The sequence below is a fragment of the Miniopterus schreibersii genome (assembly GCF_964146895.1).
Source record: "Miniopterus schreibersii genome assembly, chromosome: 10".
Lineage (NCBI taxonomy): Eukaryota > Metazoa > Chordata > Mammalia > Chiroptera > Miniopteridae > Miniopterus > Miniopterus schreibersii.
In genome coordinates, this window is record NC_138110.1 from 46,939,354 (window position 1) to 46,955,944 (window position 16,591).

General features: G+C 42.2%; 1 protein-coding gene across 3 annotated transcripts in view; it reads right to left on the reverse strand.

Moving 5' to 3' along the window:
* Nucleotides 1–16,591, reverse strand: part of PIEZO2 (piezo type mechanosensitive ion channel component 2) — a 324,709-nt gene that overhangs the window by 127,061 nt on the left and 181,057 nt on the right. For all 3 annotated transcript variants that reach the window (XM_081148248.1, XM_081148247.1, XM_081148246.1), the window contains exon 5: nt 2,981–3,143. In XM_081148248.1, coding sequence (XP_081004374.1) covers nt 2,981–3,143 — 163 coding nt within the window. The remainder of the gene's footprint in view (nt 1–2,980; nt 3,144–16,591) is intronic.

Genomic DNA, 16,591 nt, shown 5'->3' on the forward strand with positions numbered 1-16,591 from the left:
TAGCCTTCATATGTGATTTATCAGACTGTTTAGAAGATGCTTCTTTAAGAAGACAAGTCATGACTAAGATTCCTATTGAATAAACATTTATCATAAATTTGGTTTAATGATATATTAAAATATCACCTGCTTCAAAAAGAAGGCCTGAAACCTCATTAGATAGCTAGATAAAGTTAAAAGTATAGAAATATGCAAGATTAATATCAGTTTGGTGAAATTACACAGTGTTTCATTGCACAGCTAACCCTCTTCTACACAATTTACTTTTCATAACCCAACTCTTTTTTTTAAGATTTAGGAATAGGAATCTTTCTCCCAGTTATGATTTTTAGATATGCTTATAAATTAAAATGAACAAACCAACAAGGCCACAGATGTGTTAGATGAAATTGAACCTTCTACGGCACTTGAGGCATCGGTTCCCTTACTGAGGTCCGCTCTCCGTAAAATTCAAGAGCGAGTCAGTCTCCCACCTGCTGCTTGTCTCCACCTCTCCCGGGGTCTTCCGGGGGGATCCTTGGATTAGGGATGCCCTTTAAAACAGCAAACTTGAGCTCATCATGAAGTCCATGAAGATTAGGGGAGACTTAAGAGTCCTCTCCAGGGATTAATTGCTACTTTAAAACAATGCTGGATTTGAAAAGGAATTCTCCCAGGCACCAGTGGATTAATCTTGTCATTTCTCTACTGAGATAAATGAAAGAAGAAACAATGCCAGTAAACACTATTCTTTCAAAGGATCCTCCAAAAACCAAACAGTCCAGAGTGCGAATGCCAAGATTTATAAGCAGCAGGAAATATGTCGAGGCCTTCAGAATAAAATAAATTCCCCTGCTTATTTTGGCTATGTACTTCTATTCTTTCCAGACTCAAACCAGATTGTTCACATGTAAGAAAAATTTTCCTTGTGGCTTTATCTCAGAAGATTCACACACCAGCCTGCTTCTCTTGGGCCACCTGGTAGGCTGGAATATGCTAAAAAAAATACAAATTAATATCTAAATTAAGCCAAAACAAATTTAACAGAGGAAATCAACCTCATGATAACGATAGTCAGTATTTTCCAAAGCCCCAAATAAGTAATGTTTAGAGTACCCATCTCTCTTATTATCATTAAATAATGTGATTAATAATATATGGGGCACAGAGATACTTAGACAGATTTCAAGTGGGAAGGAGGAGCTATAGTCTATCTTTGAGAACTGAGTGGAATCAGGAAGGGAACATGAGTTAGAATGAGCCTATGTAATAGCTTTGCGTCTCTTCACCCAGCGGCGGAAGTTAACTGGAACCTAACAGCCATCCTTCTGTTGGTCAATGTAGGCCTTCCTAGGCCTACGGCAAAAGAGCAATTGTCCCTGGGGACAGAAGTTCCTTTTATAAGAAGCTTTGTAGTTTATTCACGGTTGTCCGTTATGAATGGCACGGAGATGATTCTTTTTCTGAGTGCGTTGGCTTCAAACACACCATCCAACTTCCTATCATCTGAGAGGACCCTGCTGAGTTGGACATTTTAAAAACTGCTCTACTGCCTCTCAAATTGGAGAAGAGAAACATGCAGAGCGAGTGGCATTTCATTAAGCAAAGGAGCGCACACTGTGCTTGGTGTTTCTTTGAGATTTCGTTCGGTGCTCACAACTCTACGATGTAGGTGTTATCGTTATTTCCACTTTGCAGAAGGAGAAAAAGGATAAACAATTTTTTCAACATCATACAGCCACCACTAGGAAGCTTCTATGTCGGACATCAGAGTCGATTCTGTTTCCAATACGGATCCATTGCTCCTCGCCTGTGATATGGGGATCACTGAAGAACAAGCCTGCCTCTATGATTAACAATAATCGAAATCCTCAGACTGGAGAGCTTGAGTTAAAGGTTTACTTTCACTGAACTTGGACGATTTGGGGGAATGATTATTTAAGCCAAATGATTTTCAAAGCTGTTAGTATTATAAAAGAAAAATTCTAATGTAAATATAGATATTAAAATTTTAAATTTACTGCCTTAAAATTGTAAAGTCAACACAAGGAAAAGCACTTTCACAGTTTTATCTGTTTTCAGGACACTGACAGGTTTATAGGTTGTAAACTGAATGCAAGAGGCGGGTAGTTGCTACCTTACTGTAATTCTTTTTTATGCCAAGTACGTATTGACAAGCAATGTGACTGCATATCTGTTACCATCAGGATTTTAGGCAATAATATCACTTCTAGTTTGCGTAGGTTCACTGAATTAGATTCTCTTTCTTTATTGTTTTGTTCTTATAAGTATAAAAGGCAATTTGCTGCTTAGTTGTAAAACATATAAGTAATTTGCAGTAACTAAAAATTCCCTTCCTTTGACGTCGCTGTGGTGACCGTTTTTATATAAGGCTTAAAACTTCAGTTTTACAAGTGTAGTTTCTTGCCAAAGCTTATGAATGAAAACATTTGGTAGTTGTCAGTGTCTGTGTCACATGCCCAAATTAAGCCTTTTTTCTCTGTAAATTTCATCTTTCAATTACTAAATCAAGTACTTTTTAAATCCATGTCACCTAGACTCCCATAACAAAGTACAGTTATTAGAACACAGCAGTGTCCAAAGCAGGCTGGGGGACAGTGTGAGAAGCTCCCATTCGTCAAGGAGTGAAATCTGACACGTTCCCTAATTCAACAGCTACCCCTGAAGCCTTCCTCCATAAAAAACATAGCTCAAAATTAACATGCATGCTACTCAGTTTGTTTTCTTACCCTTTAAAAATTCTTATACTTTTCCAAATGTATGTGATTTTTCTCTGGAGCACTCTAAAATAACTTCATCAAAGCATGTTTAGTTAACGCAACTCCTCTCTGAAGAGCAAGGTACACAGACCTGAAAGCTTCCCTTAAAAGTGAAATTAATTCTTTTTCTACGAACAGTGCCATCTTCCTATTACACTTCCACACTTACTAAGGGTCAAGGCCCTGAGAAGTCAAAGGAAGAGTCATGAAGTCAGATTTACCAATTCTTCATTTTCAAACTCCAGGTTATACTGTGCTGCTGCTTCTGTCACTGGTTTCTGAACGATGTTTCTACAGATGAGCCAGATGGCCAGACTAGCGATGAACATCCCAATATCAGGTACAAACACTCTGATCCCGTTACCAGCATCAGCTCCCTTTAAGCTGTGGAGGGAAAGAAAGGGGGGAGGAAATTTAGTTGTTTTTATATTTCCATGGTTAAATTAGCATAAAGTATTTTGAATCTTCTGAATGACTTAAAATAAAGGATACCCAGTTTTTGCTCTGAAGATACCAAAAAGCTTTTCATTGACCTCCGAGTCCTAGGTAATCTAAGATTTACGAAAGTTCCAGGGTTTCCGTGGAGTTTCAGAAATATTATAAAGAACTCTAAATCAATTCTCACTCTCTAAACAAGCTAATAAACTATATTGTTATTAAATAAACCACACACCTGGTCCAGATATGGGTGTTTGCACTCTAGCTGAAGCAGTTAAAAACTAGACATACACTAGAGGCTAGGAGAACTTTTACCTTAGGTATAAATCAAAGCCAGAAGGGAAAAAATAGAAAATGTTAACATAATCCTTGAACCCAGGAACCTCTTCATTGTTTGTAATACTTATTTGGTTTTGTTTCCTATACTATTCCAAGAAAAGTAGATCTAGCATATTTTTTATTTTAGTCTTGGAGAATTAACAGTGAACTCTGAATCACAAGATTTGAGTTCCGTCAGCCTTTGTGGCTCAGTGGTTGAGCATCGACCCATGAACCAAGAGGCCTCCGGTTCGATTCCTAGTCAGGGCACATGCCTGAGTTGCGGACTCGAGCCCCAGGAGGGGGCGTGCGGGAGGCAGCCCATCGATGTTCTCCCACTGATGTTTCTATCTCTCTACCCCTCTCCCTTCCTCTCTCTAAAAATCAGTAAACTTTTTTTTTTTAACAAAGATTTAGGTTCAAGTGTCAGTATGACACCGACTAGCTGTGTTCCGCTGGAGGACTTCTCAGAGTCATAAGTTCTTCCTCTGTGCCAAAGAGATAACACTATTTGCCTTCTTTATCTCATGTGAGTCAAATGAAAGTGAATCAGTGTTATCAGAAATAAAACTTGCATAGAGACAGGAAGCAAAAGATAGGGATATATATATATCATGTAGATACATATGTTTTTTTCATATACTCTTTATGTAATTAAATACACACTATACTAGATACATATTCATCTACATTGTATATATTATATATTGTGATAAAAACATAAAAATATAACAAGTAGCAAGACCCTCTCACCTAGAAATAACCATTGGTAACATTTTGGTAAATTAAATAAGTAGTAATAATCTCTACCACTACGGAGCAATTGCTTTATGCTAAGAGCTTGGCACATATTATTTAATCCAACTAACCACTATATAGAGTTAGGCATTATTATTTAACCTCCTTTTAGATATGAAACAACTAAGGCTCCAAAAGGCAAACTAACTTTCCTAACATCACAGAATTAGAGAGAGAGAACAGAATTATACTCAAGTTCCTTGAAGTCCAACTTACGCTTCCAACTACTGTGCTCTCAGGTGTGTGTTCACAGGGCCTTCACTTCCAGCCTTTCTTCTATGCACACATGTGCATATTTAAAGTTAACAAGACTAACCTCATGCTTTACCGATTGTTCTGAGACTAATTTGTTCAAAGCATGAGCATTTTCACAACTCGATGATTTTGCTACATCACCATGCTCATGGTCAGTTAGTAGTATCTATTTAACTAGTCGACTACAGTTGTACGTTTATCTTTTTTCTACTTATTTGTTACTATGACGTACATAAAAGTAAATCTTAATTAAGAGTATTCTAATGTAGGATATTCTAGGGAAAAGTCCTCAGACAAATCTAATTTTTTTTAATGGTCTGGAAAAGGGCATGCCCTGCATAAGCTTCATTTTTACAAATGGCTCTAATCTTTTCTGAACAGAGAAACGTGGAAGTAATAAGAGATCCCCTTACCTTCATAAATAAAACAGACATGGTTGTGTAGAGGTTTTTTAAAATGACAATCCCTTCCTTTGGGGCAAGAGTAAGAGCTTGATTAAGAGAACTTCATCTAAACTAAATTTCTAATGATATCCGATGGCTGATTTTATCATAGGGAAAAGGCAGAGATTGTTGTGTCCTTTTAATGTACGCCTAACGTGATCAAGCAGCACAGACGAGAATCCATTTGGCTTGGTGGGATAGTTTACTGCAGCGCTTTCATGGAAAGCAAGCTGGCGTGGCGTTTCATGGAAGCCCCAGCTGAGTGCGCTGAGGGGGAAGAGCTCTGGGAGGAGAGGCAGCAGGAGCTCCAGCTGTGTCCGCAGCGGCTCCCTGCACCGCAACGGGGCCATGGGAAGCCAGGGCAGAGCCTCGGCCTCTCCCGCCCGGGGCTGCACGAAGCGCCCCTTTTGCAAGCAGTCCCTTTGAGGCAACAGCCTTAGCTCTGTGCTTGTTGGTCCCAAAAGAGACATTGTACAGCACACACACTGAGGGAGTAAATAAATGCAGACTGGGAAAACCATCGCTGCACCGGCTGCGAGGGAGTTCCGCTGCTGGATCCCGGATTGGACTGCAATCCCAGTTTAGGCTGGAATCACTCAGCGACAGAGGTGCTAACCCACTAACCTCTACTCCCGGCTCGCTGGGTTAACAAAGCCGTGCATCCTAACACTGCCACTGCGGAAACAATGGGGCGCTGAAGAATCTACCGGACAGCGTGTATAACAAACGGGCCAGTCTAATGGACATGTCATTTGGGAACCATCTTATCCACACCATTTCCTTCTTCATTGTTTAGACCAGTGTCTAAAGTACATTAATCCAAATGCTAGTCCTCAGAAATGCTGTGAATTAAAACAAAACAAGACAAAACAAAATAAAAAAATAGTCTCTGGCCCCCAAAGTGTTAGAAAATCACAATGCGTATTACTAGAGTAAAGTACCTGAGAGGTTCTGCAGTAAAACAGTACATGAGTTTAAGCCTCTGTTTCCCAAAAAGATACAGAAATAGTTCTAAGTGAAATAGGGGATGGGTAATTTTAGACTATCTCCCCATAAAATATGAATATAATACAAAGGGGGAAACGGTGATGCAGGGGGAAAGCTAGACCAGCTGCGAGGGGGTGGGGCGGGAAGGAATCCTGCGCCCCAGCCGGCGCACTGAGAAGACCACAGCATTGTCTCTGTGGTAGTTTTTGCAAAGCCCGAGGCAGGTTGAGGGTCATCCTACGTAATGAAAACTGTCCTCGTTCTGATTGTCCAGGGCATGAAAGACTAAGAAAGACAAGGAGTTGTCCCAGATGGAAGGAGACAGACAACTAAACGCACCTGGGCAGGGTCCTGGCCCCACAGGGGGATGAGGCATTGTCAGCACGTTCGGTGAAATGAGAATGGGGCTTGCATCTGGCGACAGTGTTATGTGTGCGCTGGTTTTTGGACTGGGAATGCATGGCGGCGATGCAAGAGAGGGTCCTTGTTTGGGGAAGTACAGGCTAGTGTATAGAAAAGCGGGTGAGACGAAATGAAAATATCTCGTCTTGACTCGTAAATAAACACACAAAACACCATCAGCACACACCTGTACCGAGGCTGAGCTCCTGCTTGCTTGATTTTACACTGCACCACGCGCGTGTTCACGCATCTTCTTGCACCACGTGATCGTCTTATCGGCCTCCCAGACCACTTGTTCTATCAACACATTCTCTCTCACTTAGGGTTTTCTTCAGACCTGGATTTATGCTCACTGAATTCCTTGGACTCGACGTCTTATTTTCACCCTGTCTCTAAACCCACATACGTGAACAGGAACAAACACTGGTTCTTTTTTCACTCCAGGCCACTGCCCTGTGGGTCCCAAGTACGGTTTCTGCACCCACCCTACATTTGCCTAGTAGGGGGTGGGGGGCAGTAAACATTTCAGTTTATTGTCAGCCCTTTATATAAAGGGACATAACATTTTCTTTTTTTTAAATTTAGGCAACTGAGAAGTTAGATAACTTGCCATATGTTCACATAAAGCAAGTGGCCTATAAGTAGAGACCAATACCTCTGCAAATGCCATGGGATTGAGATGTGAATGTCCACATGACATTCGAGGCCCGCCCTTCCTGGATCCTAGTGCCTTTCAAACCTACCTCCTATCATTCCTCCTCTTTTATATCACAACAAATCCAATTTGCTTATAATTCTCTGTGCATGCGATGCTGCTTGCCACATCCCTCAAAACACATCTCAGACTTGGCCAACTGAGGGAACTGCCCTATTGCCTTTTTGACAAATGAAGTTAATAGTTCCCGACTCCCAACGCCCCCCCTTTTTTTTTTACTGAGGCTCCCACACAAATGTAATGTTGCCTTCACCTGTCTGCAGGAATGTATTTGCCCCATCGCAGCCCCTCCGCCAGGCAATCACCTCGTCATGGACAGGCACAGCTCTCTCCCAGCACTGCCTGCCGAGGACCTGGCAACAGGCCTGTGACCTCACAGGTCCTCGCCCATATTTGTTGAATTAAATTAGCAGAAATGGGATTCAATTTGAGGTCCTCAAGTCTAAAGTTCATGCCGGTTTCTCTATTCTGTGCTGCCGTCCAGTAGTGACACACACAGCCTCCTGTTTATTTCTGAATCTGTGTTTATGAAGAAGAAAACGTGCTACTCTGTCGCACCGATTGCATATCTTATTTCCTTCTTAACAAAATTAACTTAGTCCATTCTTCCAAGTACTCAACGCAGTCATTCAGGCAGGAGGGAACATGTGATGTGAGGTGTTGGATTTATTGCCAGTGTGTTTAAGAATGGAGATTTCTGGTTGTTTCCATGTGGTCCTTGTAACCGCACCCCACCCCCAACAGAACCTGGTAGTTCACCAGCTGGACAGCTGGGCCAATGTTTTGTCTTTACCTTGGAAGGCGGAGCACTCGGGATGTGCGCCGGGTGGTGCGGCTCTGCTTTTATGAATGTTATGGTGCAGTTTTCTCTTCTGTTATGAATAAATGATTTGGAGACTCCACACAATGAGCTATTGGAATTTGTGTTGTGAGGAAGGATGGAACATCCTTTGTCAGCTCAGAGGAAAGAAGTAAGAAGACGACGCGTGTGAGAGGCAGGGGGTGTGCTGTCCCCCAGTGTGGAGCAGACGGAATGGAGAGTCCTTGGGTTCCCGTTATTTCTGACAACGGTAAGAAAGTATCTCTGAGGGGAGGGGCTGTCACTAGGGCATTTCCTTGGTGAGGGCCTTGTTGTGATCACAAAAGCAAAATAGATGAAGCGCATGAGTCCTCCCACGCGTGCAGATACTGGGTTGCGCTGTATCACCTTTGTTAAAGTGGAGGCTCTGTCCAGAGTCCTGACCTTCTGAGGGTTCTGAACTAGAAATGTCCAAAGAGACACTTGTGCATGACCAGAGACGCAAGTGCAGCAGAGCCATTGCTCCTGAGGTCTTTTCCCAGTGGGTGCAGCGATGGGCTGAGGAAGGGGTGTCGGGTAGGCTCTACTGATCCAGCTTCTCCTCCACTCCACGCCCAGACTCCTTCCTGAGAGCTGGTCCCTGGGCCACAGCCCCCGGGGCCCAGCACCAGATGCTCGACTGCAGGCCCACAGAAGTGGTGCCACACAGAGAGAGGAGGGAGCTTTGCCACCAACCCCCGTCAGAGTCTCACTTCAACTCCCGGACGTGCCTGAGTTCTTAGGTGGGCTGGTTCACTTCTGTCTTTCCTACCGGACCTCTGCTTCCCCAGCACCACCTTCAACTGTGTACAGGTCAGTTCCGGAAATCAAGTCTCTGTCTCATAACAGGGCGACTCTGCTCCCACACAGAGCACCTTGCCTCACACACTCAGATTGTAATTCTCTAATCGGCTTGCAGAGCTCTTGTGAATTATTGCAAAATGGGAGGCAAGTAAAATCTACTCTGCCTGAAATACAGCCCACACTCTGGGGATTGGTGGTTTACTCCAGGTTATTGGAAGATACAGTTTTGGGGTCTCCATTTGCTTGATCGGAGTGTGAGGATTATGAATCTAATCCACACACATTTCTGAGGCACAACAGCTCTCATCTGTCAATGTGACAGTCATGAAAAATGGCATTTGTTGTCATTGCAGGGAATGACTCACAGTAAGCAGCTAACACAGGGATGAACTAATTGGTTTCTAAGCCTATTGTACATCAAGCTGAGCAGCACCCTGCAGCTCAGTGATTTCCCAACTGCAGGTCATGACTAGTTAGTTTATTACAATCCACCAGCATTTTCTTTGCATGAAACATAGCAGAATAAAATGGGAAATATAGCAGTCCATTTCGTGAGGGAAGAGTAGCTACTGATTTTTGGAACTGTATATATTTGCATGGTACTGAATCATGACATAAAGTGGACTTGTGTGGTCACAGTTAACAAAGCTTGAAAATCATTCTCTAGCACAACCTTGTTCTATCAAACAGGTAGAGCAGTGGTGTGGTGCTCAGTTGAGGACAATAAAAATCCTTTCTCCAAATCTCTCAGAGCCAAATGTATTTCAAAACTCATACTGTGCAATGGAATACTACTGGCAATGAAAGGGAATAAATAGGGATACTTTCCACTGTATGGATGAACCTAAAAAGCATCATGCTAAGTGAAAGAAACCAGACGCAAAAGGCCATGTACTCGATGGGTCCATTCCCATGACAACCCGGAAAGCATAAAACTGCAGAAACACATATCAGACCGGCAGCTACCTGAGACTGGGGGAGTGGGGAGGTGCAGAGACTTTTTGGGACAATGAAGATATACATCTTGAATATGTGGTGGCTATGTGACCATATATGTTTGTCAAACTCACAGAACTATACACCTAAAAAGGGGAGGATTTCACGACATGTAAATTACACTTCAGTGAAGTGAATGAATGACAGGGAGATTGACTGAGAGAGACTGAGACTGAGGGAGTGCTGGGGTAATCCAGTAAAACATGACCAAGGCAACCTTGGCTGATGGAGAAGTTGAGAGGAAAACCAAAATCTGAGACAAACGATGAAACAACATAAGCACTAGATACAAATCAAGTGGCATCTGTAAATATGCAACTGTTGAAAATAACACCAAAATGTACTAGATGGTAGACATTATTCTGTGACATCTCAACATTCAGAAAGAAGGATGGTCCCAAAGGTCCTTGAGCATTTCACTATGATATTTTCACAGAAGCTGCCTCCTTGGCTGCTTCTCCCAGGAGATTTCCCTAGTAGAAAAATTTATGGCAAGGATAAAATTAACAGTGCTGGATGCAGAGGAAATGATTTCTTTTGGGAACCCCTTTGCTTGAAATTCTGGGAAATTATGTTTTAATAGTTCAAGACCTATTACAAAATCACTGATTTATGGGATTACGGCTATGCTATTGAGGGACTTTCTTCTAAACAAAGATTAATTACTTTTGTAAATAAACAAAGAAAACACTCCTAGAGTGAGCTGTGGCGATTGAGATTTGCATGCCTACAAATTTGAACAATGTGTCTCTCTCTCCTGTTTTCAGGATGAGCCTTCTGCTCTAGTGGGGCCAGATTTCCAGTGATGCTCCTGGAGGTCATGCCCACTCCTGTCCTTGCTGTGGTCACTGTCCCTCACAACCTCTCCCCTCTCCCTGTGCAAATATTCAACCCCTTTGATTCACCAATGTGCAACCAGCTTTTCACATTACGTCTCTCCCTTTCTGTCCAATACTATGTCTCTTGGGTTCTTTGAGAACTAATACGAACGCTGTCCATATTCACACTGAGCTTTTGAGAACAGGTGAGCAATTCAGAATGAGACCATTTCTCGTGCTCCTTTCCCACCCTCTTTACACCTACCTCCATGCTGCGTATGAGGTATTTATTTAATAAATACCTCTTTATTGAGTGGTACAAGAAATTATCATTTTTTTATAGCTGATAAATTTTGGTGGGACTGAATGTTTAATAGCAGCTGTTTATGCTGTAATGAAGTTCTGATTTTTCATGCAATTTAACAAGCTCTTCCATTAAATGTTTTTAGAGTGACTACTAAGTGCTAGGCCCTGGGCTGGCCCTAGAGCTTCTTCCTGGTACACAGGTATTTTAATGTCATATGTCTGTAGATTCCACAATGCGTCCCACTTCTTAATGAGAGGAAATTCTCTAATAGAGAAAAGAGTCTGGCCCAAGCTTCTACCTGGTTTCTTCTCTCCCTGAAGCCTCATTCAACTGTTACTTGTCCAGAGAGGATGTGTGTCCTCCAGGCACTTAGAAGCCACCAGATCTGTGTTACTGTTTGGCAGAGAAAGCCATCGACCCTGTGAGGCTGCTTGGCTCCCACACCGGAGCCACCAACAGGACAGGCTGCTGGGGGGATCGTGCTGTTGGTGAAATACATGTGCAGAGTAAGGGCCTGACTGGGACTGGCGATTGTGGGGGCCTAACAACTCAAACAGGTATCGAGTAAGAAATAAACCTTAGAATTACCACCAAGATGAGTACACTCCCTTTGACCTATAGGTTTTATCTCTACCTAATGCCTCTCAACAACAGATGGTGTGGGGTTTTATTTACTTATTGGGGGGTTCCTTTCCTAAAAGTAATTCAGGGCAATGTGTGGATGACTTGGAAAACATACAAGCATTCCTGAGGGGAAGGGGGCTGATGGTGGACATAAAATAATAACCACTCAGCTGACCTATCTACTAATGAATGAGTCAAGTCAACAGAACACATACCTTACCACCAATTTTCTTACTACCATTTTCTGGAAAGTGCTGGTGACCACCCAACAATTAGGGCAAAGCCTGAGCCTTGGGTTTCAGATTTCTAAGAACCAGGTTACTCTTTTCTCCCCAAAAGGCCATCTACATCCATTCTTGTTCTGACATAGCACACTAGTAAGTTCACTGAAATTACATTCATTACAGCATGGAATTCGATTATCTGTGTGGATTTCTAAGTGAATATATTTCACTGGTCAGAGCAAAGTGCAGAGAAGGCTTCAAACCCAAACATTTCTCTGATGACCGAGTGAAAACAATTTCCTCTCTGTTTATGGCAAGTGGGTCAATGAACAGCATCGGGTATGACCACCTGAAGCTCCCCCTGAGGCTTCTCTGACTGCTCTCATGTACTGTTTATACTTCCCCGGCTATTGATCAGCATTTACCAATTGCCCTGCGAATGACAACCTGTCAGGTGTTTTATTGCTCAAGAGAAGAGGGCAGAAATACAGGTTGTCCCCCCTAAAAAAGGTATACACACACTTTGAATAATTATAAAGGCAGCGTTTCTTAAAATACATTTCATTTTCATTTAACAGCTATCAGCTGTTAAAGTGTGTATACATTTTTTTGGGACACCCTGTATATAATGCTTGTTAATTGCTCCGCGGTGTTAGTTAAGGCCTCCACCTCATGTTTGAGGAGACAGTTAATGCTTGTTTCTGTTCACCATCTACTGTGCCATAAGAGTTGGGGGTGGGGGGGATGGGTCCAGAATTACACGGATCTCTGGTATGTTCTTCTGCAGGAAAAAAATATCTCTTAACCGTTCAGGACAAGATGAGCCACTCTTCTAATTCATTGCAGCAATAGAATGATACAGTATTGATTCCCAACTCTTAGGGGCCTCATGTGAAAAACTAAAAATACTATACATCACTGCTTACTCCAACAGCCATGAGTACCAATGTGTGTGCTACTAGAATAATATCTATTTGTTCCACTTCTAATGCCTTTAAACACATGTTTCAATGTACATGGATGACTTCCAAAATGGTGATTTTATGGTCAAAGAAAAATACAATCTGTGTTACCAACAAGTTGTAATTATTTTATATGGTCCTTCTGAAAGAAGATAATAATCTCAGTCTTCATAAAATATTCTGTTTCTAAAGCTTGCCCTGCTATAGAATGGTATTCAAGTAAGCGGACGCAGACTCTGCAGTCCTTAGTTATAGGGATGAAACATCTTTTAGATACAGTTCCAGCTTATAAACTGTCCATGAAATTCAGTGCAGCAAGTGTTATTTTGTGTGAGCCTTGCATAAGACTTCCTGCTAAGCCCTCATTCATAACTATAGTGCTCTTGTTTCGGCATGGATACTATCTGAAAGGTAAAGGTTTTACCTCAGAGAAACTATGCATCTAATCCGGATGGAGAGGTATCAGAATGGGGTAAACTGATACAAGGCAGATACCTATAAGTTGCAAGATTTTGACAGTAATGCATGACACAGCGGGTGTTCTAGATGGGGAGAGGAGCTAGAAAGCGTGGGTGACTTCTCACTTCAATGATCAGCAACCTTAAAAGTGTGCAGAAGGAACGAGTGACTGAGAGACAACTTGACTGAATATGTAGTGGGGACCGAATGTGGAAAAGTTTTGAATATTAGGTTGGGGACTTAGAAATTAATTCAGTAGAAAAGTGAATGATTTCATTAGAACTGTGTCTTAGTAAAAAATAATTTCGTTTTACTGCCTAGCAGAAAAGAAATATGGAAAAATTGGAATAAGGCAGTAAAATAAGGCAGAAGCCATTTCAGATTCCCAACGAAGGTGGGCTAACCCTCAGTGGTGATTGTAGGAAGCGCACAGTGAAGGGAGAGGAAAGGGCCTTTCAGAGGGAGGGAAGAGTTCCTCTCGTGTGAGCAAATCAGGGCGGTACAGGAGTGAGCCAGGAGGAAGGCCAGGAGGAAGGTTTACGTGGGCCTGTGGAGCTTGGGACTCCTGCCTGATCCGAGCTTCCCTGGGTCCCCTTAGCAACGAGGCCAAGAAAGCGGGGAAGGCAGAGGACACAACCAATGATATTTGTGCAAAATCGCCACTCAAGCAGCAGGATTGCGCCTGATGTATAAAGAGACCTTCAGGATGTCTGTAGAGATGAACAAGGAGGAGTGTAGACTTTAGTCAGAAAGAACTCACTGCCTCCCGATCATATGTAAAGACGTTACTTAACCTCTTTGAAACTCCCTTATACATTACCTATGTGAATCAAACTATTAGGCTAAAGAAATAGTGCAATACTATCATTGCTGCTGCAAATGCTCTGTGTAAATTTAGACAGGTTTGTGCACCTTTGTGCATGTTTAGAGACAGGTTTTTAAAAAATAGCCGGAAGGAACTGTTCTCACGTTGTTCATCTAGGATGATGCATTTTCAAAGATCCTGGTGGGAAAGCTCAAACAGTGCCTATAAAATAGGCCTAAAAGAAACTGTCACTCTGTTTAAGCAATAATGTCTTGGTCCCTAGCTAAGGTGTCTAACTGGCTGAGTTATGGAAAAGACATTTGATAGCAGTGAGAGCTTTGAAAGAGCTAATTTCAGACTTGTAAGTAAGATGTAGAAAAATAAGAACTCTGAACCTTACACTTGTGAGTATCTGACCTTTAGTACAATTCTCCAAAACATACCATTTTATAGACTCAACATCCAAATTTTACCCCCATATCAAACAGCCTGAATTTCCTGTCTATTATTCGTCATGCTGTCTAGACCAAGACTTGAAATTATTAAGTGATATATCATACAGTTCACTTGGTCATGTCGCTAATGAAATCTGAAACATTCCTGCTGTTACCTCTAATTTTGTATAGAGCAAGGTGCCAAGGTAACCACCTGGAGATCTGGAATTTTAGCTCAAGAATGCACTGTTCTCTGTAGGACCTGGTCTTTATCATTCATTAACTCAAACACTGTTTGTATTAGTCATAATGAAACAACTTAGCAAAAAGGTGGGGATTACTAATCAGAACATTTTCTCTCTCCCAGCTGTATTTTGAAAGAAAGAGAAGTTTAATGAAAGATTACATCTTTTTTTTCCTCCTAGGAGAAAAATAGATCTGTTCACCAAATACTTATTAAATGATGTCAACTATGCTTGAATAAAAAAGGTTAAACGAATTACTTTAAAGTTAGAAGCCGAAGTCCTCGGTAAAGCTCTCAACAGCTGAAGAAATGTAAATCACCTACTTTTGTTATGCACACACATACATATATTAATCTGTAGCTTTTAATCTGTGTTTTAAGTTTACACAAGATATTTTGGCAGATCAAAGAAATCAGCAAGTCTAATCTATTATATGAGAAAAGTTTAATGAGTGTGATTATATGATATCACATAGATGTAAAAGCCTTAGATACAAGAACTTCTAACTTTTCTTCTGATCGTGTGGAAGTTATAGGCACCTGTTATGGACTGATGCTTGTGTCCCCTCAAAATTATGTTGAAATCCTAACCCCTAATGTAATGGTATTGGGGGGAGTGACACCTTTGGGAAATGATTAGGTCCCGGGGTAGAGCCCTCAAGATGGGATTGGTGCCCTCATAAAGGAGATCCCAGAGGGCTCTGCAGTGAGAACAGGAGAGAACACATGGAAAGGTGGCCATCTATGCACCAAGGCGCAACTACTCACTAGACACTGAACCTGCCGTTGCTTCGATCTTGGACTTCCAGCCTCTGAAACTGTGAGAAATAAATGTGTGTTGTTTAAGCCACCCAGTCTGTGGTGTTTTGTTATAGCAGCCTGAACAGACTAAGATAGCACTTAATAAGCGCTTGTAGCAAGAATAACTGAGACCTCTATCTACTATTTTATGATGAAATGTGGTTATCTCAAGACAATGGGTTTAAACAAAATCAAAGTCAGGATTCTAGTCCTTTTACAGGTGTGCTGTGTCAGTCAGCACTTTATTTCGACTAAAGATAAAACCATTTAGTTGGTCCTAGTCATAACATGGCAGTTTTCTTTGACGGTGTCTAAGGAGACTGCTAGCCACCATGTCCTCGGAAATCTCTGGTGCATACAGTTTGATCCCACATGTTGACACACCCCTACACTAGGCTGGGGATGTGGGGATGTGAGGATGATCACCCTGGCAAAGTTCAGAGTCTCACTGGGGATGGAAAATGGGGACAGGTGTGCTCCCACTCCCACCTCCACACCCAGGGCAGGCATCTCTCCTACGTGACCACAGCATCCCTTTTGCCTGAAAGCCTTTTAACCGAGTGCTCCGGTCAGCCACTGGCAACCATCTGAGCTGCCTGGACACAGTGCTTATGGAGAATGATATGATCACTGTGCTTGACTCTCATTTTTGAAAGAGAATAAGAAACGGAGAGGAAGAAAAGATTTATTTTAAAAAACAAAGTCCAGTAGTGCCAAAGAATATTGGATATATGTGGACTACTCTTGATGAGAAAACGGAACTTTGGCTTTAATATAAGCTCAGCAAATGCCCAAGAACGGTGGTGCAATAGGGGAGAAATCAATCCCATGCGCTCCTCTGGGGTTTTGCCAAGCTTGCGTCATCGTATCAAGGCAAGAGAGGTCCAGGTGCGAATTGCTGCCAATGTTCCACCATGAGGGCCACTTCTTTGAGCCTAAAGGCTGTCTATTTACCTCTGTAATGGCGTGGCACGCGAGGGCCCTGGCCTGTGTGTGAGGTGCAGGAGGGTATGGAGCAGGGGATGTGAGTCATCTTTGTTAAAGCAGGAGCACGTGTGCAGGCGCATACACACGCACACGCAGAAGCGGGAACCTAGAGCAAAGGGCAGGAGAGTTATGTCTGACAACTGTCACTATAACCTAGGGCAAGAGCGCAGGTC